Source organism: Ictidomys tridecemlineatus, chromosome 3 (genome assembly GCF_052094955.1).
Source record: "Ictidomys tridecemlineatus isolate mIctTri1 chromosome 3, mIctTri1.hap1, whole genome shotgun sequence".
Taxonomy (NCBI): domain Eukaryota; kingdom Metazoa; phylum Chordata; class Mammalia; order Rodentia; family Sciuridae; genus Ictidomys; species Ictidomys tridecemlineatus.
Genome location: NC_135479.1, coordinates 84957189 through 84982877, shown reverse-complemented (window position 1 = coordinate 84982877; position 25689 = coordinate 84957189). Strand labels below are relative to the sequence as shown.

Here is a 25689-nt window from a genome sequence, read left to right as displayed (position 1 = left end):
ACAGATCTCCAGAAAACGCTTAATTAATCTGTACTTAACACTGAAGGACTGGAAGCTCCCCCTTCAGATCTAGAGTAAGACAAGCACTTCTCGTTTTCCTGCTTCTGTTCAACAGTGCACTGGAGGCTTTCGTCAATGAAATGAGGCAAGAAAAAGGAAATAAAAGCTATCCATATTGGAAACGAAGAATTAAAAGTGCCTTTATCACTGATGTGACAATGCAGAGAAATTCAGTGGAATCTACAAAAAAAGCCATTAGAGGTAATAAATCAGTTTCTCAACCTGCCAGCTATCAGATTAACATAATAATCAATTGTACTTACATATAATAGCAACAAACAACTGAAAAACTGAAATTTAAAAATCATTTACAATAGCACCAATACAAATGTAGGTAAAAATCTGATAAAATATGTAAAATGTCTTTCTACTCAAAACTTCAAAAAAAATTGATGAAATTAAAGAAAACCTAAATAAAAGAAGAGTAATGATGATGTGTTCATGGGTTAGATGGCTCAATTTTGTTAAGATGTCAGTACTCCTCAAATTACTATACATAATCCTAAATTCCAGAATTTTGACGGATTCTAAAATACCTATGGAAATACTCAAGACCTACACTAGCCAAAACAATGTTGAAAAAGGACAAAGCTGGAGATTTAACGATTTAACATTATCTGACCTCAAGCCTTATTATAAAGCTACAGTTATCAAGACAGTGTGTTCCTGGTGTTAAGAAAGACAAACAGATCAAAGAAATAGATTATACGGACAAGGGATTTTCACCAGCATACAAAGGCATTTTGTGGGGGGAAAAGACAATCTTTACAATAAAAAGCACTGGAATGACAGCATAACCATTTATAGAAAAATGAACTTTCTTCTATCCTCATGTCTTATGTAAAAATCAACTCATTATTATAAACCTTAATGTAAAATCTAAAACCATTACATTTTTCTAGGGAAAAAAAAACACAGGAAAACCCGTTATGACCTTGGGTTAGGCAAAGATTTCTTAGACACAATCCCCAAAGCACAATACATAAAAGAACAAGCAGATAAACTGGACTTCATCAAAATTAAACACTCTGGTCTTTGAAAGAAACTTGTAAAGGAATAAAAACAAATTACCGACTGGGAAAAAAATTCATGCAGATCGCATATTTGATAGAGAACTTGTATCTCAGAGGCTTTCAGAGCTCCCTCCTAGACCAATATTGTGATTAATGGGTCTTTGTTTAAGAATCTCAGGAATAGTGAGCTAATTATCAGTAAGAATTTACAGCAGTGGTCTCTAAATTCAGCATTACATGGGTGGTGTATTAAAACAGATTGTTGGCCACACCCTCAGAATTTTTAAACTAGCAAAAGCCTGATAATTTGCATTTCTAATAAGTTCCATGGCATCACACTTTGAGAAATACTAATTTAGACCAAAAGAGAAACACAATGTCATATCAAGATTCCCTCCCCAAAGACAATGACAAAATACACTATGCTTATTAAGAAATAATTTGTCTTTCCCTTGTTTATTAGCTAGAGACACCTTTAACTGTTAATCAGAGCTTCGGATCAAGCAAACAATAACAAACATGACATTGCTGAGTTGGTATGATTCTGGTATATTTTGGTTTCCACAAAGCACTTCAAGGCTTCTGTGAAGGACTTGCCTGTTCAGAATTCACCCAGCAAATCAAATACAGCCTTATACCAACCTCCCCATAATGACAAGAAGGAAACCATCTGGTCTCACTGAAACTTGTTAAATTTCCCAGATCCTCCCCAACTAACACCAAGCAGGATTGTCACCCAGTCTCACCGTCCAAGATGGCCCATTGATTGTCAATCTCTGTATGTTTCAGGTAGGAGTCTTCAATGGTGGGGTCATAGTCAGGCACAAAGATCTTCTGGAAAAACTGGATGGTGAGGGCACTCTTGCCCACGCCCCCGTCCCCCACCACCACCAGCTTGTACGTGGGGAGGTTGTCACTGGGGACGGCGCTGGTTGCCATGTTGCTGGGAGGTCAGACCTGGGGAGGCAAGACATGTGGAATAAAGCAGGGGACTTTTTTTTTTCTTTTTCAACTAGGGGGTTTCAATCCACGGGTTTTCCTCCCTTCTCATAAAGTAACAAGTACTCCCCAAGGTGGAAAGGGTTCCAAATGAGGGAAAGTAAAAAAAAAATAAAAGCACCCTCCCTGGTCCTCTCACTGTTCAAAGGACTTAATTCTGCCACCTTTTATTGAACACCAACTATGTGCCAGACTGGTTTGGGGGACAGAGTACCACTGTTCTTTTTTAACAAATCACAGTCAAACGCTCTGTTATAGGGCTTTTGTGTTAAAGGAGTTCAGCAGTAAACTCTACCCTCGAACTTTACAGGTAAACATGAGGGCTTTGGTCAGAGCACACAAAGGTCCACCTTTCACCTCGTCTTTATCGACTGGAACATCTCTTATCAATAGGAAAGCTATGCTGAGGATTTGAAGCTGTGTTGGAGCTTAGAGCGAAATGCCATAATTACTCAGCACACCTATGCTCAGGGACTCTGGAGGCTCCCTCCAACTCTCTGAATTCTGGCTCCTCTCCCTGTTTCCTTGGCCTTTACCACGCACGGTCATGCTGGAACCTAAGGGCAACTGGCCACCCTGTTTTCATTAGGGAAAAGGAAGGGGAGCCTTAGGTGGTAGTTTTATTTGGATGATGCCAAGTCTGGACTGAGGCAGCGGTTTTCAACCAGGGGTGATTCTGCCCCCTCAAGGATTCTTGCAATGTCTGGGGATATTTTTGGATGTCACAACTGAGTGGGTGCCCCTGGCATCTCGTCAGCAGAGACCAGAGATGTTGCTGAACCATCCCACACTGCACAGGATGGTCCCCCATCACAGAGCATTGCCAAAGCTGAAAAACCCTAAGCTAAGGAGGCAGCTGGAAATGTGGGACAGGATTCTGCAGGGCAGTTGGAAGCCAGGCATCGTGGTGCATGCTAGTAGTCCCAGCCACCCAGGAGGCTGAGGCAGAAGCATCACTTGAATGCAAAAGTTTGAGATGAGCCTGGATGAGGAGGAGGAGGAGGAGGAGGCAAGACATGTGGAATAAAGCAGGGGGGGAAGGAAGGGGGAGGGGGAGGGGTAGGGGTAGGAGAGAGAGGGGGAGGGAGGAGGGGGAGGGAGGGGGAGGAGGGGGAAGGGGGAAGAGGGGGGAGGAGGAGGAAGAGGAAGAGGAGGGGGAGGAGGGGGAGGAGGAGGAGGAAGAGGAGGGGGAGGAGGGGGAGGAGGAGGAGGGGGAGGAGAAGAAGACGACCTGGCCCCTTCACAGATAAGGACTGATGTGAAGAGGTGACTGCAGAGGAGTTAAGAGTGACCTTTGGAAATAGTGTCAAGGAAGAGAGACAGGCAGAGGTCATGGAAAGAAAGCGCAATCTGAAAAACAGGAGGGAAACTAGCAAGTGTCACAGTGACAGGAGCAACAGTCTCGAGGAAGAGGAGGCTGCCAGCACTGGTAGGGAGGTGTCACCTGAAGAACAATTAGGAGTATTCGCTGCTCACTGTGAACCCTGCCAGGGAGGAGCTGGGTCCTCCTGTTGGGGCCTCCTTGGTAGCATGAAAACTGGGTGTTAACAGAGGGAAAGAAAGCTCCACCCCACCTTCCAGAAGAAGCAAAGGGGAAAGTTCCCGTGCAAGCTGGAAGGGGAAAGCCACTGTGTGTGTCTTATGGTCTCACAGAGGGAGGGAGGCAACATGGCCCAGAGGACAAGGGACGGGGGTTCCTGCATGACACCCCTACTTGGGAGAGGATTCTAATCTCTCTGAACCACAGTTTCCTTATCTATTAGATTACAGGGCTGGCTTGGGTGCTCCTTATTTCTATTTTCATCTCTAAAAGAGTCTTCAATTCTAGGTTGTGTCAGAAAGGGTGTTAGATACAAATGTGGGTTCTGTGGCCATCCTGATTTGCATGGGGTTACAGGCCAGAGTGGTTGTGGAATCCTTTGCAGTCACTGAAGCCTGATGTTGACATTTAGGATTTTCCCCAGTATAAGGGAAGTATGCACTTTGATACCCTCAGGCCTGGGCGAGGGAGACACTTGCATAAACATATCAGAACTGAAAATGGATGTACCCTCTCCCACAGCTGTAAGCATGTGAGAATTTATTCTGAGGAGATAATCAGGGACGTGTACAAAGATGTTGGGAATGGGGGAGGGGAATGGAAATGACTTAAATGTTGGAGAAGAGAATTAAAGAAGTTTGTCTATGTAATGGAATAATTAAAAAGGATGATATAAAAAATGTTGTAGTATGTATAGCGGTGGGGGGCGGGGAAGCTAGGCTGCAAAGTAGCAAATACATATAATCCCACTTCTAGGAAGGTACCCGCCAATGAATCTATCTACACATCCAGGGGTGAATTTGGCTTTGAGAGGTTTAGAAGGTTGTCTCCCTGCAGGGTCCTTTGATTTCCTCTCTGTTTCAATTTTCTATAACAGCTATGCACAGTCATACCTACTCATCCATGAGTCTGCATTCAGACTGAACCAACTGTGGATTGAAAATGTTTTAAAAATTACATTTATGCTGAACGTTTACAGACTTTTTTCTTTATCATTTTTCCCTGAACAATACAATTGTTGTGGCATTTATTGTGTATTAGGCATGTAGGTAATATAGAGATGGGAAGATGTATTATACACAATACTGTCTCATTTTATATAAGGTACTTGAGCATCTGAGGATTTTGGTGTCCTTGGGGTGACCTGGAGCTAATCCCCCTTGGACACCGAGGGATGACTGTATAATATTCGTATACTGGAAAACTTTGACAATAGTAAAATGTCCAAGCCACTTGAAAAATTTCAGTTCTCTCTCATTTTATTTAGCTCCTTTGGGTCAGGATGGGATTAGCACTGGCTGCAGCCCCAGAATCTGATTTTTGCATCTTGCTACAAAGATGGAGACGAGCAGTGGCTTCAATTAACGGAGCTCTCTCATGGCTAATCCACGGCATCGGTGGTGGTCCATAGGGGCCAGAGGGGAGGCAGAGGGTGGCAGAAACAGTGAGAGGACAGGAAGGGCCAGCTCCCTCCCTCCTCTCCGTCTCAGAGTAGCTCCTCACCACCTCTCAAGAACCGTAGTAGTTCTCGCCTGGGGTGCACCATGACCCAGGGCCAGGGCTGAAACGTGTCTGCTGGTGTTAGGGGTGATTTCCAAAAGCTTCCATTCTCTGCTGGCAGCCACAGTGTACTAAGTGGGTGGGAAGGTATGGGGAAGTAAAATCATTTCTGTTGATTTTCTTCTCGAAGGAAAACAAGATAACACACTAGTAAATATGAGAGGCCATGAACTTAACCTTTGAGACAGAGCTCGGACCACCCACAGCAGGATCACCTGGGGACTTGCTCAAAAAATGCCCTCTGCTTGCCAAGACAGCTGGCAGGACATGGGCAGCTGAGGGCACCCTCCTTCTCACAGCACCCTACACTCAGGGGTTGAACCCCACAGGGCACAGGGAACCGTGTCATGGGGTTACTGTCTCACTTGGGACTTTTGGAAGAGGAACTCTGTGGTTGACACACACCAGGTTGGGTCCCTTGTGCTGCAAACCCTTCTGGTGCAGCCCACAGCTGATAAGTCAAAGTCCAGGCTCTTTCACTGGACATCTAAGTCCTGTCACCTTGTCATTTAAGACTAGCCTCTCCAGCCACGCTGGTGCCACAGCCCTTCATACTCTCCTCTCACCCCCAACCAGTTTTGGGTCCTCCCAGGGTTCCCTGTGGTCACAGAGTACACTCCACATATACCCAGGCACCTGGGAGGGCACACACTCCTTCTTGGGTCAGGTCCAAGCCCAGAGTCACCTCCCAAGGGAGACACCACCCTGTACTTTGAGCCCTGTGGTTCCTGGCACAGAGGCCACCATCACACTTTGGATCCTGTACATGTTCCTATGCACACAAGGACAGGGGCTGCATCTTGCTCCTCTCTGTCCCCAGCACCTGGCACAGCACTGGCATAGGGCGGGCATGTGCTGGACACTGGTATTTCTGAACAACAGCCAGATGATCTACCATCCAGAGCTGGCCTTTACCATGCAGAGGGCTAAGGGGCAACTCTCAGCCAGGGAGTAGGACTGACTCTAAAAGGTCAGGCCAATGCCATAGATAGGACCCTTCTGGAACAAGTACAAGCTCAAAAAAAAAAAAAAAAAAAAAAAAAAAAAGCATTGCCAGAGCAGGAGAATGAATCCAGAGAACACCCAATTCACAAAGGCTCTAGGCTGAATCCTCTCCTGATAGGCATGTCTTTCCACCCAGAAAAACCCTCTGACCAAATGATGTTTTTGTAAATAGGAAGTATGGCCAAGATGGCAAGAGGCAGGCATCCCTCTCCTACAGAATAAGTTGATCTCATGTGGCACAGAGAATTTTTAAAAAGCCACTAATAGGCTATGACTGAAGTCACTGCGGGATAAAAAGTCGGTCAGTGGTTAAGAAGCAAAGTGCTTACATTCGCAATTTCCCTCTCTTTTTCCAGTCCTCTCCGCGAGAAGGCACCTTGGAGATCATTCTAGAATGTTGGCTCTTCACTTGTGGGGACCATGGATGGGCCCTTCTGAGGTAGGAAAGTGGTATATAAGATAGACTTGGGTTCTTCTCAAAGTTTCCCCACTAATTTGCTGTGCCAGGTACTCTCCTACTGACCAGTTGAATGACCTTGAGCAAGTTCCTTTCATGGCCTCAGAATCTTTCTTATAAAGAGGGCTTGGTTAGAGAATCACACTTTGCAGAATCGCTCTGAGCATGAAATAGAAAATGTATGGAATATGCTCAGCTCAGAGAAGGTGCCCCAGTATTTCCTTTCTTGCTTTTTTCCCTTTGATCTCAGAAGACAGGCAGCATTCCCCGCCCTTCTCTCTGGCTCATGGTTCTTCTCCTCTGAGGCTCCATGATTGTCACCCTCCTCCTCTTCCTCCTCCTCCTCCTCCTCCTCCACCCCCCACCCCACCTCCTCCTCCATTAGAAGCCACACTGGCATCTCAGCTCTCAGTGCCAGATTAAATAGGTCTCTGTGGGCACGTCACCCATCATCTAGAGCATTGTTTCCATGGGAAATGGCTCTGAGGTTCCAGGCAGCCCCCTCCATGCAGAAACCAACTTTTGGAACAGCAGCCACTTGGCAGTGGAGGCGGCTGAGCTGGTTCCCGTGGCAACCAACTACTCCCAGGGCCCCACCTAGTCTACAGGCTGCACCAGCAACCTGAACCATTGCTCATACTGGAAACTTCTTCCTAAAAGGCAACATTGCTTCCTCAACAATTTTAATAACATGTACATGAAAACCTCAGGCATCTTTAAACTGACAAGTAAGCTGTTTTTTATATTTGTTTTATTTTATTTGTTCTGGGGCTCTTTAACACTGAGCTACATCAGCCCTTTTTTATTTTTTATTTTCAGGAAAGGTCTCATGAGTTGCTTAGGGCCTCATTAAGTTGCTGAGGTTGGCTTTGAACATGTGACCCTCCTGCCCCAGCCTCCTGAGATGCTGGGGTTCACCACAGCACCCAGGAGTTGCCTGTTTTTTCACTTTCTTTAACCATAATCGGCATCATCTTGCATGATCTAGAGTTGTTTCTCAATTAGGGGAGTCATCTCTCCAAGCAGGTGGTAAGCTCTGTGAGGACAAGAGTCACGTCTTCTTATCCCTTGACTCTCATGACCCTGAGTAGGGTTCAAACTAAGGAAGGTTCTGTGTCTATGCATAGACAGACCACTTGACCCTGCCCCAATACAGCCTTCCACCACCCAGCCCTCCCTCATGCCTGCCAAAGGGCAGGACAATGATGTCCATCCTTCTGAAGGGGGCTGGTGCATATACCTAGGAAGTGGGTGGCTGGGTGGCCTGGTGACCCCAACATGAGCTCTTCATGAAGCAATTTTCAAATTGTGGTGGGTAGGTCTGGAACCTCCTGGGAACAGTCATGTGCAAAGTCCCAGGGACTCTCAGTGTGGCACCCTGGGGGTCTGTCACAGCCTTCTCTCTGTAGCCAGGCAGCCTGTGTTCTACTCACGGCTCTGGCATGGGCTCCCTGTATGGTCTAGGACAAGGCTTTTAACTATCTGGAGCCTTAGTGTCCTCCTGTATAAAACAGAGTCCCAAGAATGTGCAAGGCCCCAGTGACAATAACTCAGAGGGTCACTCAGCAAGGACATATTTGCACTGATAGGCAAATTTGTTGAAGCAGGCCAGGGGAGAGCCACAATGTCCTTGGACTTATAACCCTCCCTGCCCCCCACCCCAGGGACCATAGGACTCTAATATCACAACTATTCCTCTCCCTTCTGACCTGGCAGGTTCTGGTGATTTAGTCCCCTTCCCAGCCCCACCCATCACCACCTATACCACTCGTACACTATGGTAGGATCTAACACAAAAACATGTATAAATACCTAGGACATCAGTGGGCCCCAGAAATCCCCCAAGATAGCAGTGCCCACTAGCTAGAATTCCTCTCCAAATCTGTTTCTTCCCAAGTTCCCAGGTTCTAGGGCTTCTACAGAGCTTGTTTCCCACTGTGTCTGTTGCTCCAGGTGAGCTGTACATGTGGAAAAAAAAAATGGCTTCATCTACAGAAGCCATTGAAGGGTGCCTGGCCACATCCCAGGCCCAGCTGCAAAGCAGCATCATACAGCCCTGACCAGAGCCAGTGGTGCCCTGGAGGAGTTGCACAGCAACCAACAACTGCCACTGTGTAGTGGACCTCTGCTGTGGACGTTCAGACACCAACAATCATGCTTCGCACTGCCATGCCACACGGTCTCCAAGTCTTTTGTCAATTAATCGTCGATTTGTTTGCATCATCCCACAGCTATGCTTTAACTGTCAGGGTGAGTCAGGACCCTGTAGGGCATCCTGCATCCTGCGGCTGCTTCCCTGGCCCTGACTACAGGACCACAGATTGCTAGAGGTTCGGGCAGTGGACAACCCACAGCTTCTCCCAAACATGCTGCTGATTTCACTGTTTGGTAATCATTGCTCTTTTGCCTATTTCAATACTAATTATTTTAAAGATTGCCCCCTTAACCTCATTAGCTGAGCTGCAAGTTTTCTAGATATATAAGGCAGAGAGAGTGAGTTCACATGGAGCTAAATCAGTCCTGGGAAGCTAATCTCATCTTTATGATGTCTGGGTGTGCCCAGCTCTAGGGGATGAGGACACATTGGGGGGAGTAACCCAACCCATGTGGAGGAAATGGTTGTGCATTCCAGGAGCTGCCCCTCCCTTCTGCACAATTCCCAGAAATGGGCAGCTTCCCCAGAGTCACTGACCTGTGGGTTGTGCATAAATGGCGTTTGACCCTCCAGGGGCCCAGGCCACTTGGCATCCCTTAATGGTTCACTCTGCCCTCTGCAAGACTTTGCCCCAGCCCTTTTGTTTCACATCTTGGCTGATTCCAGCCCAACTCTGTCATTAGATCACCCAACTCCTCCAGGAAGCCCCCTGTGCTTTCGGCTCACTTTGTTCTTAAGACAACCACCCAGCCAGCCAGGTATGTTATCTCCTGCTGCAAAAGACCTTAAACAGGGCCTCTAGGTGGCAAGTGTGGGGCATGGGTACAGCCCCTCCCCATCCCCAGAGCCATGGCAGACATCACCCTGGGTTCCGGGCCTCTTCCACCAGAGATCATGGTAAAACAGCCAGGAGACCTGCGTCTAGTGCTGCTAGAAGACACTTCATTAACTCCCCTCAGCCCTATCAGGTAGGGGCTTGGATTAGCCCCCACCTCACAGTTGAAGAAACTGGAACACAGAGAAGTGAAATACTTTTTCTAAGGTTGCCCAGCTAGAAAGTGGCAGCAACAGGATCTGAAACCACCTGGTGTGGTTCCAGAGCTACAGCCAGCCTGTTAATGCTAGGTGACCTCCCACGGCTGGCAGGGTGGTGGACACCTGTGTGTGGAGCCAGGCCAGGGTACAGGTGGCAGATCCAGGAGTGCCATAGAGAGGTCAGCAGTGAGCCAGGGAGCTGGCATCAGAGTGAAGGAGGCAACCAAGGACAGGTCAGGAACTAGGAGGCACCGAGGGCAGACACTCGTCACTGTGAACAGACACCCTGCCACCCCAGATCCTGACTGGGACAAGGTCTGCTGCACAGGACACAGGTCTGATACTGCTGCGGCCCCCTGCAATGAGGATCAGAATGGAAGCTGTGGGCACCAGGCTGCTCCGAGAACTCATTTTCTAGCACCTCCATTGGGGACCCTCCCACTGTGCTGGTCCCTACTGCAGCCCATCCCCTGGTGGTCCACACATGAGCTGTTCCCTGCCCAGCTGTGGGCTGGTCCCTCACCTGGAGCTTGAGCTGTGGGATGAGACAGCCTGGAACCTCAGGCAGGTAGCTTACCTTCTTACAAGTGGGGCAGCAGCAGCATTTGTCTCATGGTTTGATGAAAGGGGACATTTATTTGCTTGATCCAACATCAGCATCCTTCAAAATCCATCCCAAGTCTCTCCTGCAGGAAGCCCTGCTGCTCCAAAGCCCTCCCTGAATTTCTGGAGCTCCCTTCAGACTGTCCCACAGGGAACAGCTCAACATAACCCAGCATCTCTCTCCCTGGAAGGCTCTCCTGCCAACTGTGACCTGGCTTCAGCTCTCAATCTGCCCTGAAAGGCAGCTCCCATGTCTCAGCCTGGTGCTGATCTCTACAGCAACACCCTAGGACAGCAAGTCCCCAGGTGCTTGTTGACTGAATGACAGATGAGAATTAAGTTTTGCAGAGACAGGATCCACGCCTTCTTTTATATGTCCCCAAGTATCCAGGGGATGCTTCCTTGATTCAGAGTACAGGAAAGATACCACACCGCTAGTGAACCCAACATTAAACCAACTGTCTCCAAAAATCCAAAAGTGTTCTGCACCGGGAAACCTAGCCCTCTCTATGCCCTGCGGCTTGTGGGATATATTCTTTAAAAAGAGAAAAAGGCCGACAGGTTACAGGACGTAGGATGGGCCTGGTTTTACCTGATCCAAAGGAATGAACCAGGAGAGGCAGAGGAATCAATGGAAGCCACCCTCCTCTCCAGACACATACCCATTCACCCTGTGGACCGACACCCCAGTCAGTGCCCCAGAGCACCTGCTGTGGGCTGGATCCTAGAATAGGGGATACCAGGATGAAGGAGTCTGAGCCCAGCTCAGCCCTTGGGGGACCCACAGTGTAAAGAGGAGGCAGAGAGAGGTGACAGAGGGCTAAGTAATGTGGGAGCCCAAGAGTGGGGGGCATCTCGCCTGGTCTGGGGGTATTGAGGAAGCCCTCATAATAGAGATAATGCCAGAATGCAGTCTTAGAGGCCAAATAGGTATTATCCAGGTAAACAATAGGACAAGTGTGTGCACATGAGGAAGAGAAGCCTCAAAATATGAATCAGGACTGTTAAAAACCAAGTAGGCGCTGGGTACTGCAACTGAGTGTGGGGTGTGGACATGTGGACAGCAGAGGTGATGGGGGGGTTGGCAGGTGGCAGGGGAGGAGGTCACTGTTGGCTTCCTGAAAACTCAGGATCTTCATCTTTGCATCCCTACACTAAGCACAGCCTCTAGTTCCACCCCTGTCCCCCACGGTGTCCCTGTGACTCACAGAAGACAGGGAGGGATCTCAATCTAGGGGTGAGAAAGGGTCTCCTGTCCTGTGGAGCGTGAGTTCTGTGAGGGCAGGCTGCCCTCGGGCTCATGGTTTTATTGGGTGGCAGCTGAGGCAAGACAGGGGTAAGTGGCTTTATTTTTAAATCTCAGTCCCTGGAGGCCTATTAATATTTTCCTAGTGTTGGGTCAGCTGCACCTGCAGCTAAGGAGAACCTCTGCAGCCTTCCACAGGAATCTGCTTGTGACCGAGAAGGTCATGCTAGCAGTCGCAGCTGGCTCCACACACCCTGGGCTTGCCCACTCTGAGGGCCCTGCACTCCTGCAGCCAGAGGGCTGAGGACCTGCCTCTCCCTGTTTTGACCCCCCTGGCACGGCCCCATCTTGGGCTGCTCAGGTTCAACCCTGCACAACCCGGCTTCGCGGGCATCTTCCCATCCACTTTTCTGCCCTGACTCTCTCTCTTCCTTTCTCAGTTTACTTCAGCCCTTTACTTAAAATTCAAGGTCAAAGTTCAGCAACTCTGAGGCTCACCCACTCAGTGGCTGGTGTCTGCCCTTGGCCTGGACCCCCTCCACCAGCACAGTCCCCCACCACTCCAGCACTGTTGCTTCTCATGGGTGCTTCTCATGGGTGCTCCTGGAAAGCTTGCCCCAGGGTGCCTGAAGCTCCTCCCACCCTCTGTGCAGTCTCTGCTCCTACTGATTCCCAGCTGTGTCTCCAAGGATGGCACTCAGTGACCAGGCTCCAGACCCTGATAGGGCACGGGCATCTGTAGGCACCGTCCACCAGTGAGTGCTCTCTGCCGAAACATTGTCTGGAAAACCACCCATCATAGGGAGCTGCCTCAGTTTCCCCAGGATGTTTTGAACTGAGCCCCAGAAGTCTTGCTTCCTCTGGGCCTTCTGCTACCTCCTGGAGTCTCCTTCCACAGGTGCCAGGTGACAGCCATGACTCCCCTTGACAACTCACCTACACCTTGCCAAGAAGACACTGTTAGCCCCCAGAACCCTGAAGGACAGAGAATTCTGAGGTTTGTCCAAGGCCATGAGGTATACATCCTCTGGCTGGCCTCAGAGCCATTCACCTCTTCTTGGAAAGTGCCCCTTTCCACTTCCCCTCACATCCAGGAGCTGGGGATGCTTCACCAGCTAGACTGGACAGGAGGCTGAGGGCTCGACTTTGTCCTCTCTGTCTCTGGGCCCCCTGAGGGCCCTACACAGTTAACCACAGCAACCACAGACTATCTGCAACAGAGCTACCAGTTTAAATTTTTTAAAAAGTGTCCATAAATTTGCGATATGTGTAGACCAGATTTTAAAATACTAACCATCAATTTAAAAGTTTTACACATTGCACAAAGCAAACAAATCATCCCCGCGCCTCATGGTGGCCCCAGCCCAGGTCACTAGCTGCCACCTTGGCCCTTTTTGAGCGGCACTATATCCAGTGGGGTGGCTGTTCCCAGGCAGAAGACCTTCTCTCGCTGCCTTGGCCTGGCCTGGCTTTGGCTGCAAAGAGGCTGAGATGAAAGGAAGTGGAAGTGACCCTGAGGAGCAGCAGCAGAGGTTATTCAGGCCGGAGGAAAATTTCCAGAGGAGTGTTCTCCAGGGGGAAGGGCACAGCCTGCGCAGGAGTGTGTCAGACCCAGGGCGGTGGAGGGTCCACAGGCACTCCAAAAAGGAATCATTGCTGGGATTGGCTCTCATCATTCATATTCAAAATACTAAACACCATTAACAAGAACCTGAACTTTTTTTTCTGCTTATCAAAAGAAACCCTCCAGGCTTTTCCCTGAGGTGGGGTGAGGTGATCCAATCTCCATTTTTTAAAGAGTAACCCGACTGCAGAGAGCCGGACTGGGGCCAAATAAAAGAGAAACTTCCTGAGAACGAGTTGGGCATGGCAATGAGCAGGACGGGGAGGTGTGGGATTTTCCTCTGCGAAGGCCTAGAGAGCAGGACAGGAGAAGGAACGGCTGCCCGGTGCTCAGGGTCCAGCTAGGACTGGAGGCAGGGCCCTCCGGACCCAGGATTCTAAGCCCGCTTAGCTGGAAAGGCAGGAGGCCACCTTCCACACCTCGGCCCTCCAAGCTTTAAAGGGCTGCTGTGTTTCTTTGCCCTCCAAACCCGGCTGGCCAGGCCTGGCAGCGATAGCGTGGAAGGAGCACAGAGCTGACAGGCTGCTCCATTCCCAAAGGCAGGGCTCACCCAGACATCTGTACCAGCTGCAGGGGCCAGGCACCCACCCCCTGCTCTCTACATGCAGCGCTTTCATTAAAAGTCACGGCTAAAAATTGTCTGGCCGTCTGCTAGCTGCATAATCTCAGGCCAATTAAACACCTGTCTGCAAAATTACTGTTGGTGGGTGGTAGCAGCAACCAGTGGGATGAGGATTCAGGCTGAGTCCTGTGACCCAGATTGATATTTATAATGCCTGTTTCCTAAGCCCGGACGCATGCTAAGCACCTTACATACGCTTCCCTGATCCCCACTGCATCTCAGACTCGGAGAGATTACTGTTATGTTCTCCATAAGCACCTAGTTGTTTGCCTTGACAGTACTCTGCATGCTGGTACTTAATGCTTAGTTGTTTATGATGTAATGTGTCTTAGCAGGTTGTCAGTACCCCAGCACGAGCCGGCCACAAAGGTGCTCAACAAATATTTGTTGATCTACATCATCTCTAATCCTGACAGCTACTCTGCAAAATGTTCTAAGAGGAAAGCACGAAAAAAAATTAACATCTGAGTTTGAAGGCCTGACTTAAGAATCTGATCTGGCTGGTAATAATGACTACAACCATTCCACACTTCTAGTTTTGGGTTCTTACTGTAATTCCAGGGTGCATAATTCTTGTTTAGACAAACTCTTTAAAGACTCTTTCCAGATAAAAAAAAAAGAAAAGAAAAGAAAAGAAAAAGAAAAAGAAAAGGTAAAAAGTTCATAGCCTCGTTCAGAATAGATGGTCATCATTCCTCTGCAATCAAAAGTCATGGAAATTTGGAGTTTTCAGAAGGTCTGGGGCTAGGCGTCCAGGAAACTTGGTCCCTGGAAAATGGCAGGAAAGTAAGTTTGAGGAGAGAGACAGCCAGGGAGAAATTTGCTGGGCTTGATCAAACAAAGGGAGGATTTCTGACACTGGATTTTAACTTCTGCGCTGTTCTGAGCCACAGCACATCCTCTTTCTTTTAAGCCCTTGGAGAGAGTCTGTGATATACAACAGGGTGGAGAATGAAACAGGGATTTCACTGATACTTGGGCAATTTTCAAACAAAAATACATGATACCCTTGGAGAAGTTCTCCAATGAGAGAACCCTTTGGGAAGATTAGGAAATATTGGGGAGTGCATCTCCCCATTTCTACACATGTAGAAACATAACCTGACTAGAGAAGAAAGGGACACAGAGGACAGTGGTGACATTCCCCTCTCTGGGTATGGAGGTAGGGGACTCCCTCAAGATGATTCATATAAACAGGGAGTGGAGCAGAAACTGCAGTGGGGGGGGGTCCCCCAGGAAGGGAGGATGAAGAGTGCCTAGGGCACCCCAACTCTGTGGCCTACCTGGGAGGTCCCAGGCCCCTGCCTGGATATTAAGCTCTGCCACAGACTCTGCTTGGGGCAAAGGCTACCCCACCCTCTTCTTCCCCACGCAGATGGATCTCAGCCCTCCGTCCATCTTTCCTACTCGCCCACACCAACCCTAAATAGAAAAGTCCCTGTGAAATGCTCTATTAGAATGGCTATTTTGTTGACATGCCAAGTGACCAGCTCCTGCTGCCCCTTTCCATCCCTCCAGCCATCCCCAGTTGGAGTCCAGAAATAAAACAAAGGCTTTGTTTCTTTATTTTGATTTCCTCCATAAAATCTCAAACATGCAGGAAACACCCACCCAGCCCCAGAGAAGTGGACTCAGGCTGCTGTCCACTGAGGTTGGGTGGGGCTGGGGGGTCAGTGAGTAGAGGTGGACATGAAAGCGGAGGCTGCTGGCCTTGGATGCTGAGGGCACCAACAAGGCAGGCCCTTGGAGAGCCTGACTCCCTGGAGGAGAGAGGGGCCCAGGTGAGGAGTGCTGGCCCTTCAGCTCTGCCAGGAATCTCAACCTGAGCAATGCCCAAAAGCAGGGAAGGCTGAGGAGACATCTCCCATGAGGTTTTTTTCATATATGTGCCCCCTGAGGCTTTGGGACAGCATCTCCACCCTTCTTCCCTCATCTCCGGTTACAATAAAGCAGGCATTGAAAGAAGAACATGAGAGAGGCTATTTTGGGCTTCTGGGCCTGACTCGTGAGGGAATGGTGCTGGCTGAGAAAGATGCGTTTGCCTCTATCTGCTCCTCAGAGTCTCTGTTTCCAGTGAAAACATGAAGAGGTGAATTGTGGGTTATCTCAAAAGAGGGAATTTTCCAGAAAGTATGTTGAAACTCTAAGAGATAACAAAGGATAAAAAAAAATACTAAATGGAATTAAAGTTAATCTTGCTTTTGAAATGAATATGCTTTGAGGAGGCAAGAACCCATCCCCAACCCCTCCCCCAAATGACCAGCTCCTGCAGGGGTGAGTGGCCCTCTCAGACTCCACCACACTTCTAGCAGTCTCCACACAGGTCCATGTGCCTGTCAGTACTTTGCATTCAGTAGCTGGAATCCTGGAGACAGATTAACACACGGTACTTACAGCAGGTTCTCTGTAAACCCAAACTTTCCTTAGAAAAATGGGCCTCCTTTAAGGATGACACGCATGAATATTTCTGTATGATCAAGTAGGACCTGGTTTTAACATGGCTTTAACTGCTTTCATCGATGACACTTCTATAGTGGGACGTGCCCCAGCAGAGAGGGTCCTTCTGAGGTTTCGTCTTCCACCCTTGCTGACTTTGGCAGTATCTCCATCAGAGGGAGAAGGACTCCGAGGTGTGATTCCTTGCTGACAACTCAGGGACTGAAAGCGCTTCACCTCATCCTCCCCACTTAATAAAAAGGACTTGGGGGCCACCTTGGGTCTCCAACGTGTATTCAGAAACTAGCTCAATTCTTGCCCCCCCCCCGTTGTGACTTGCTGGAAAGGGATTCTGATTGGTGAGGAAGGCCTTTCCAGAAAAGTCCAGATCTTCACTGCGCAGCTTTAAAAAGCAGAGCTCTGCTCGCTGTTCTAACTCCAGCTCAAGCTGTGTGCAAATGGGATCACACCAGCCTCCGGAGTGTACCCATGGTGGGGAGGAGAAGGCTGAGAGCAGCTGGGGGAGGAGAAGACGTGGCCTGTTCTCACAGGGAGCCAACTATGCCACCTCACTCCAACTTTGCAGAGAAGAGGACCCAGTACTGGGCACCTGGGGTCTGTTCCTAAGGGAGATCTGGAAAAGGTCACCCTGGGGATTTGAAAGTGCCCTGTGGACTTAGTCCCCTTCCTCTAAAGTAGTTCTATACTTTACAAATACAAAAAGTATTTCGTTAAAGATTGTCTGAGACAGGCTGCTGAACAAGTCATTGTCAGTCATAAAAATAGAATTGTGTCTTCTCTGTCTTTCCCAAGTACACCTGCCACCTTCCCTCTAAATTACAGCTCAATTGGGGCAGCTGTGACTAAACTGTGCTCTGCAACCCACAACAGCCAAGGCAGGTGTTTGTGACAGTGGATGAGCATCTTTGAAGAAGGTCAAAGCCAAAAGTGCATATGCATCTCATTCCTCTGTGTGGTCAGAGGTGACAAAAGGAGCATCTATGAACATCCTTCATGGAGGCCCAGCTGGCATTTCCAGTGGATTAGCTGACTACCTGAAGTCAAGAGAGAGCCAGGACATGGAAACTCAGGATGAGGCTCTCAAACCCTACCACAGGCTCAGGATGGGCCCAAACCAGTCAGGAAAATTGATGAAGGATCTGTTCTGAGTCCTGCCCTACCTTGTGAACGGTCAAGTGCAGACAAGATGGTCACAGCTGCTCATTCTGGGTAATAGGTGCATGATGTTTCTTTTTTTACTTTTCAAAATTAAAAAAAAAAAAAAAAAAGGACTGGGGATGTAGCAGCTTGGTGGTAGAGTGCCCCTGGATTCAATCCCCCTACCAGAAAAAAAAAATTAAAATAAAGTACACAAGTGATTTAGGGGTTCACAGTTGAATATAGGGTTAGTGAGAGTTGGGGGAGATGACTGCCGGCTCTCTCTACCTTGTCCAGGGCTACACCCTCCATTACCTCTGCTGCCTCACTTCATGCACAGCCCCCTCTCCTCAGGGGCCCTTGGCTGATGGTACCACTGATTACGTATAGTCAGACCCTCAGTGCCAGCAGAGAAAGGACTGTGCCTCCAGTCCTGGGGACAACAGGCGTAGTAGAAGGGGCATGTGCTTTAGAACATAACCCAGTCAGACTCCTTTCTGCCTCAGTTTCTCTCAGGTGACAAACTGTGGAGCCCTACCTAACTCCCTGAGCCTCAGTATCCAAATCTGTAAAAGGCTGACTGTTGTGAGGCTTAGAGCTGGTGAGTAGGAAGAGTACAGCACAGGGAAGGTCCACAAGTCTTTGTTGAAGGAAAAACATAGGGATGTCTGGAGGGAAGGGAGGGAAGGAGAGAGGGAGGAAGAGAAGCAGTGATACAAAGAAGCTGTCTTCAAACCATGCCATTGGAGAAGCTGAGAGAGTAAAACTGCTCATGGTGGAGAAAAGCAAGGCTATGGAAGGTTTGTATGGAACAGGTTAAGGGGAGAAAGGAAACGGCTTTCTAAGGATGAGCGGGCCCTAAGGGGAGTGGACTGATTTGAAGGGCAGCAGGAGCCTCATCTCTAAAAGGGTCCACTCACAGACAAAGCCCCATCCTTGGTAGCTGTCGACAATTCCCTAGTCTTGGCTCAGAGGGTCACTTTCCCACTCTGGCCATATTTGTCTACTACTATTATTAATCCCTACCTTAAAATCACTATACTTTAAAAAAAAAAAAAAAGCATGCTTTCAATTTATAATCTTCAGCCTTAATGTGAGTAAAATATTCATTTGAAAACGGGTTTGATGTGATGCTTTTTTATAATGCATATAAACAAGTATGTAACCATTAGGATGGAAGAGGCTGTCTGTGTCCCACAGATCCATCTCCCCCTCACGATGAGAAATGTGCTCTGCTGGGTATGAATCTAGACTAAACATGCTCTGGGGCCCTGTCGGGCGCAGGGTTCTGTTATCTGAGGTTGTCTGAACACTGATAATGCTTGGCATCCGCAGGTCCTTTCTGATCTCTCAGCATATTTCATCTGTGTATTGCATCTAATCCCCATGACAACCCTGAGGGCCAGGCAGAGAAGTCACAGATGGAGCCTGGGCCCATGCAGCACAGCGCAGGCCCCACCCAAGCCCTGTAGATAGTCACAGAGGACCAGGAGTGGAGCGCAGAGCTCCGACTCTCCATCCCACCCCCTGGGCTCCACTATTTCACGTGGCACAGCCGAATCCATCCTCCTCTTGGCACTGCCCGCGATCTCACTAGTGGAACAACTCGTATTAAAATTGTGATGCTTCATCCATGGAAAAGCCTGCTGCCTGGCTCTCTAGACAGAGAATATGCCCTTCTGAGCCCCAGAATGTCAACTCAGCAACTGGTGATGACCCACATTGTCATTTGGCCATCTGGCCATCAGCAGGCCCCCATCTCGTGAAGCTGCCAAGAATAGGAAAGGACATTAATATTAGGGACATTAAGAAGCTACATTCACATCGCCGCTTCATGACTCCCACAAGAGCAATGGCTGCAGAGAGCAGCCTGGGAACACACTGGCTGCATAAGGCCCCATGGTGGGGCCAGGCCAAGGAGGGCTGGGGGCCCTCTGGGAATAAATCAAACCAACCTCATCACATGTGGCAGGAATGCTCCCTGGAGAACAAGAGATGGGCACCATGGATTACAGGGCAGGTGCCTGGGAGCACAACCCAGCCTTCCCTCATCCCCCACCACATCAGTGGGGCCTTCTGAAGTCAGACCGCGGAGCTCACTGACTTTACCACAGGCTGGGCAACAGTAAAGTCACTACTTTCTGTACCTCTGACACCACCTCTGCCCTCCCAGTCTGCCCTGGATGACATGCTGACCTGGCTGGCTTATTAAGCAGGTCTTCAGTAAACACTATTGAAGCAGTATGGTTTAGATGAGTGGTGGGCAACATGGATGAAGGGCTCATTTTCAAAGTTCCATGAATCCCCTGAATTATCCACCCAACTCTGCACATCAATTTTTTTTTCTGAACCTCTCATTAGCATCTTAAAAAGGCAGTGATTCTAAAACTGTAACTCTGAACTCCAGACCCTCAGCTTTCATGGCTACCTGTACCGTGCAAGAACTTGCCAGAAGTACACAGTGACCTCACAAGAGCTGAGAGCATGTTTGGGTGATCGGAGGTCTGTTTAATCTAATGCTGTTTTCGTTCTGCTACTTGCAGCCAAAAGCATCCCCAATGATTCAGGATATAAAGCCTGGAGCAGTGTCTAAGATGATAAGGGCAAGACCTCACAGAGTTCACCAAAAGAATTTCTCTCCAAGCTTAATTCTCTGCTCAGTCCCCAGACAATAGGTACCTGCCAGATGCCCCAGGTCACAGGGAACTCACCCAGATCCTTCGTTTTTTCCCATGTCCAGAAAAAGGTGACTGACTACCTCATAGCTGGTTCATACCTGCTCAGGCCTGGCAGGTCCTGAGCCTCTGAAACTCATGCATGCCCCCTGGACACTTGAGAACATTCCAGCTCTGCACAAGAACCTGTTCCCACTTGGTTCACAGGAGTATGGCTTATACAAACTACAGAGTGCTCCCGAGCAGATATGTCTGCTATCACTTTGTTTAGGACATTTCATTGGTAGAATAAATTATAATGATTAAGCCAGGTAAAAAAACACAGACCGGAGGTCATATTTCCCTGAGAACTCACTAGACACAGAAGCCTGGTCAATATGTGATTCTGACTGATGTTAGGACCAGTCACCGCAGAAGCTCAATTTATCAGAGCCAGCAGTCCCTCCTGTTCCAGATGACCATTGGAACTCAGAATCCAACCCCAGGGGTAGCTGACTTGTCCCTTAATAAGAAAGTGTAAAATACCTGTGACTAGAGTCAATACTAAAATAAAAGTTACACGTGTCACAAAAATGTCTTATATATAGCTGAAAACATGAGAACTGGAAAATAGAATCTGCTTTATGCAGGAACAAAGGTAACTACTCAGAAAAGCAGTAAACTGCCTCCCCAGGGGGCCTTGACCACCTCCCCTCTGCTTTAGGAAATGACAAGGTCACATCAGGGGGAAGGGGGTAGTTTCCACCAGGGCACTGGGCTTACTCAACACCCTCCCCCTCCCCCTCCCCCAAAGAGGTTGGCAGACCTTGAAGCCCCCAGAACACCAAAGCCCATGCCTCCCACCCTTGGCAGAGAAAGGCCAAACTACACCATAAACCACAGACAGAGATGTTAACTGGCTGCTGGGCAGTGTGAACAGACCCACGGGTGAAAACCATGGCCTGAAACATTTTCAGCCCCAGTCAGCAGGGACATGCAATTTACAGGAAATTGGGGAGGTTTATAAAATGTTAGCAGCTCAAGTTTCTTCCCGGCGAAAAGAAGCAGAAGAAACTCTAAGATCTGTCTCTGTGAAAGTGCTTTGTTCACGGCTGAGCCCTGACACGTGTCAGTTATTAATAATACACACAACCACTACCTCATACTTGAACCCACCAGTGTGAGTCTGCAGAGAATGCTGTATTCTAAATGCATAACATAGGCTGCACCAAGAGCATCTGAGCCCCTCACAGCCAGACTTTCACAACAGGGGCCAGAACAGACACATGGCCAAAAACATGGGCTTAGATATGATCTTGGGCAAGTTGTTGATTCTTTCGAGGCCCAATTTCACCATTTGCATACAAGGATAATCATAAAATCTTTCTGGAGGTGCACTGGCAAATGATGAGCAAGTCCACCTCAAGTGCTTCATCCTTGTTAGTCCTGCGATTATTACGGGGGTCTTTCCAGGCTTTTAGGTCTGATCTGCTTACTCCTGCAGCTAGGTTGGAGGCTACAACTGCAAGTCTCATCAGTCACCCTCTCTGAACCGGTCCAGGAGAGAGCATGAGTCCTAGAGGAGCAAGAACCACTTGACCCAAGGAGGTTTCACACCAGCAGGGGCCCTGAAGCTCTGATCAAACCCCCGGTGAAGAGGTCTTTGTTCCCCTCTCCAGACTACACTTCAGCAGGGGCCATTGTGCATCTAGGATCTAACTGGGTGTCCAGGGCCCCCCGCTGCTGCCAGGCATCACCTCCTCCAGGAGGCCTTCCCTGACCTCTCATATTGGAGTGGGCTCCCACACCCCTGGGCTTCCCAGAGCCCAACACAAACCACTCTGGGGTGTCACTCTTTCTGGCGGGGGAGGAGCTGGCACCATGCCTGACACACCGTGGGGACCCTGCTGCATCAGTTCTATGCAAGAGCCCAGGCCTCAGTTGTGACCAGAGCCCCACCTCCCCAAATCCAGGCACAGTTAAGAGTTGTTTATACAGCAGGCTGCTTTTTTATCATTCAGATGAATCTGACAACTCTCCGGGAGGATCCCTGGCCCCCGTTAAGGCCATTTTAAAGGAGGAAAGAGCCCCCCCCCCGCCGCCCCCGCTCCGACCTGGTCCCGCCGCCCACCTCCCCTCCGAGGAACCCCAGGGTAATTACCGTGGAAGGGTCCCCGAGCCGCGAGCAGGCCCTCCCCTCTGGGGTCTTGGTGACGGACCAATCTCACAATCGTACACCGTTACGCGGCAGCCCGCGACGGGGGCAAAAGGCCACGCACAGCCAGTCCCAGATCGCAGCCCGCGCGTGGAGAGCTCTGCGGAGCCGGGGGGCGGCCACACCTCCCGCCCCGGAACAAAGCGCCCGCCCGGCCTGGGGGCGGCGCGCCAGGCCCCCTCCCCTTCCCGGCTGCCGGCCACTCACCGCGCGCTCCGGCCACGCTCGCCTCTGGCCCGCAGGCCGCCTCCTCCACGATCGTGCCCGGGAGGAGGCAGCGCCGCGCCCGCCGGGCCCCGCGGCAGCTGGACTGACGGCTCCCCGCCAGCCAGCCCGCCGGCCGCCCCGGCCGTCCCCGCCCCGGCGCCTCCTTAAAGCGACCGCGCAGCCCTCGCGCGCCCGGAGCGCCTGGCGCGCCGCGCATTCCTTATATTGCAACAGCGCCGGCTAAAAATAGAGCGCCACCCCGGGCGCCGGGGGAGCCTGGCCACCGAGCCGAGTCCCTGTCGCCCCCGCGAGCACCCCGGCCCCCGCAGACGCACGCAGAGATAGGGTCCGGCCCACCCGCGCCGAGTCCCTAGGGCCCAGCAGGGTGCGCAGGCCAGGCCACCCGCCGGGCCCCAAACCGCTGCCTCCCCCACTTACCCAGAGCCCACCCGCAGCGCGGGGCAGCTGGCTTGGAGGTAGGCGCCGAATGGGAATTCGCCCCGGTCGCTTTAAAAGCATCGGCGCTCCAACCTTTAAATCTCTGGGCCAACTTCTGTTCCAGTCCTGGGCAGCTCCCGGCCACCACCTTAATTAACCGCGTCCCCTTCAAATCCCGAGCCGTCTTCTTCCTAGGTCCTGCAGCCCTAGTCGTTTCCCTGAGGCCCTCTGGGTGCTAAGATCCAGAGCCCAAAGTTCATGCGGATAATGGCGAGAGGCGACGCTCTACACGAGTTCGTTTGTTTCACCCCCCCCCCCCCGCATCGTACCCCCTACCCCCATTTAAATTTTTAAGATATAATTTACATGCCATGAAATTCCACCTTTTCAAGTATACAACCCAATGGTTTTTAGGATATTCACAAAGTTGTGCAGCCAACACTCTGATCTAATTCCAGAACGTTTTAATCACCCCACCTTCACCACCACCAAATAACCCTACGAACAGTCACTCCTCATTCTCCCCGCCCCCCAGCTTCTGGAAACCTCTAATCTGCTTTTCAGTCTCCGTAGATTTGCCTATTCAGGACATTTCCCCTAAATGGAATCACACAACATGTGGTCTTTTGTGACTAGTTGCTTTCAGTTAGCACGATGTTTCCGTGGTCCATATGTGTCCTCACATGTTAGTACTTAATTCCTTATCATGACAGAATAATATTCTATTGCATGTAAATACAACATTTTGCTTATATATTCATTAGTTGATGGATAGTTAGGCTTCCAATTTCCGGCTGCTATGAATAAAACTGCAATGAATATTCCTGTACATGTCTGAACGTTTGTCTTCATTTCTCTTGGATACAGACCTCAGAGTGAAATTGCTGGGTTATATGGGTTACTCCCTGGGGAAACACCAAATTTTTCCAAAGCTACACCATTTTCCATTCCCACCAACAATGCAGAGGGTTTCACCTCCACATCCTCAACAATCTTTCTGGTTTTGTTTTGTTTTAATAGCCATTCTAGTGGGGATGAAGTGGCATTTTGGTGCGTGGGGGTGAGGGGCAAGTGCTGGGGATTGAACCCAGGACCTCTCCCATATTGGGCCCTAGTGACTGATCGATATCCCCAGTCCCATCTTGAGGTTTTGACGATCAGTGTCATTTCTGAGGGCATTCTTTTAGTAAGTGACTTGGAGCCAACTTTACACATCCAGGGAACCCACTCCCTTCCCATTTGAGAGTCTTTCCCTCCATCCCAAACCTAAGGGGACCTCACTATCCTGTGTCCTGAGGGCTTTGCAGAGGCTCTCAGTGTGATGCAAGCTCTCATTGGCATCCCAGCCACCCATGTAGCCATTAGGTGAGAGTGGTTGTAGCCTCCTGCCCCCACTCCCTTCTGTTGCTCCAAGGTCAAGTGGACCCCAAGAGGCCCCAGGGTAGGGAGAGCAGATTGCATGCCTCCAAGAGTACCTCACCTTGGCAATGGGACGTAATAGAGGCGTAATAGAGGCGGCTGGGGACTTCAGAGATGGGTTACCTTGACTGGCTGGGTCTTGCCCTGAACTTGCCTTTTCTTCTCCCTACCATTTACCACAGGCCCAAGGGAAGGTGATCAGAGGCATTCTGATTATCTGTCAACCGTTCGTGGGCTCTTTTTGTTAAGAAATGTCCTCCCTTGGTCCCTGACTGTGGCCCTTAGCAGAGTTGAGATAATATCTCCATGAGAGTCAAAAGATGTCGTCACACTGTTTCCATACACAAATTTCAACAACAGGTCTTCTCAAAAATGGAGCTTTCACAGCTGATAGCTGTTATGGTTTAGATATGAGATGTCCCCCCCCCCCCAAAGTTCATGCATGAGACAAGGCAAGAATGTTCAGAGGGGAAATGATTAGATTATGAGTGCTGAAACCTAATCAGTGGATCCATCCACTGCTATGGATTAACAGTGTGGAAACTGTAGGCAGGTAGGGTGTGGCTGGAGGAAGGCAATCCTTGGGGAGGGGGGGTTCGGGGGCGTGCCTTTGGGGTTTGTCTTTTGTCCCTGTTGAACAGAGCTTGCTCTCTGTTTCCTGGCTGTTTCGAAATGAGCAGCCTTCCTCCAACATGTCCTTCAGTCATGAGCTGCTGCCTCCCCTCAGGTCCAGAGGTATGAAATCAACCATCTATGGACTGAACCTCTGAAACCATGAGCCAAAATAATCTTTTCCCCCTTGAAGTTGTATCTGTCAGGTCTTTGGCCACAGTGAAGAAAAGCTGAATGAAACAGTAGGCGCATCCAGGTAATCTGGGCTCCTCCAAGGGTGAGCTGAAACCCTGCAGGCTAAGCTAGCCCTTTGGGCTGCCTCCTCTGTTCTTGGAAACCTGAAATGTGGCTCAGTCGCTGGCAAGCAGAGGCTTCAGAGAACAGGTAACTGAGCAGAAAACCAAGGCCTGGGTTTGAGAGTTTATTCACTAAGTAAACTGCCAGAGCAGCAACCTACTTGTCAGAGTACCTACTTGCCAACAAGCTGAGTGCCAACCAGGGTCAGTGGCATGGGGGGTTGGTGGGCACCAGAGGAAGGGCATCTAACCTAAGCTATGGGTGAGGGTAAGTAAAAGCTGATGACTGAGCCAGATCTAGATGGGACACATAGCACTAGCTAGGCTGAGAAGGG

The 25689-nt window shown here is 49.6% G+C and overlaps 1 protein-coding gene across 3 annotated transcripts in view; it reads right to left on the bottom strand.

The window, feature by feature from the left end:
• Mras (muscle RAS oncogene homolog) overlaps positions 1 to 23246 on the bottom strand; it is a 52282-nt gene extending 29036 nt beyond the window's left edge. The window contains exons 1-2 of one of the 3 annotated variants that reach the window (XM_021728274.3): positions 23028 to 23246; positions 1820 to 2030 (exon numbers count right to left, since the gene is read on the bottom strand). In XM_021728274.3, coding sequence (XP_021583949.1) covers positions 1820 to 2012 — 193 coding nt within the window. In that variant the 5' untranslated portion in view covers positions 2013 to 2030; positions 23028 to 23246. Of the gene's footprint in view, positions 1 to 1819; positions 2031 to 22328; positions 22504 to 22589; positions 22729 to 23027 lie in introns of those variants that run through there. The other 2 variants (XM_005328013.5, XM_021728273.3) reach the window with 2 other exon arrangements.
• Between the last annotated feature and the right edge of the window lie 2443 nt (positions 23247 to 25689).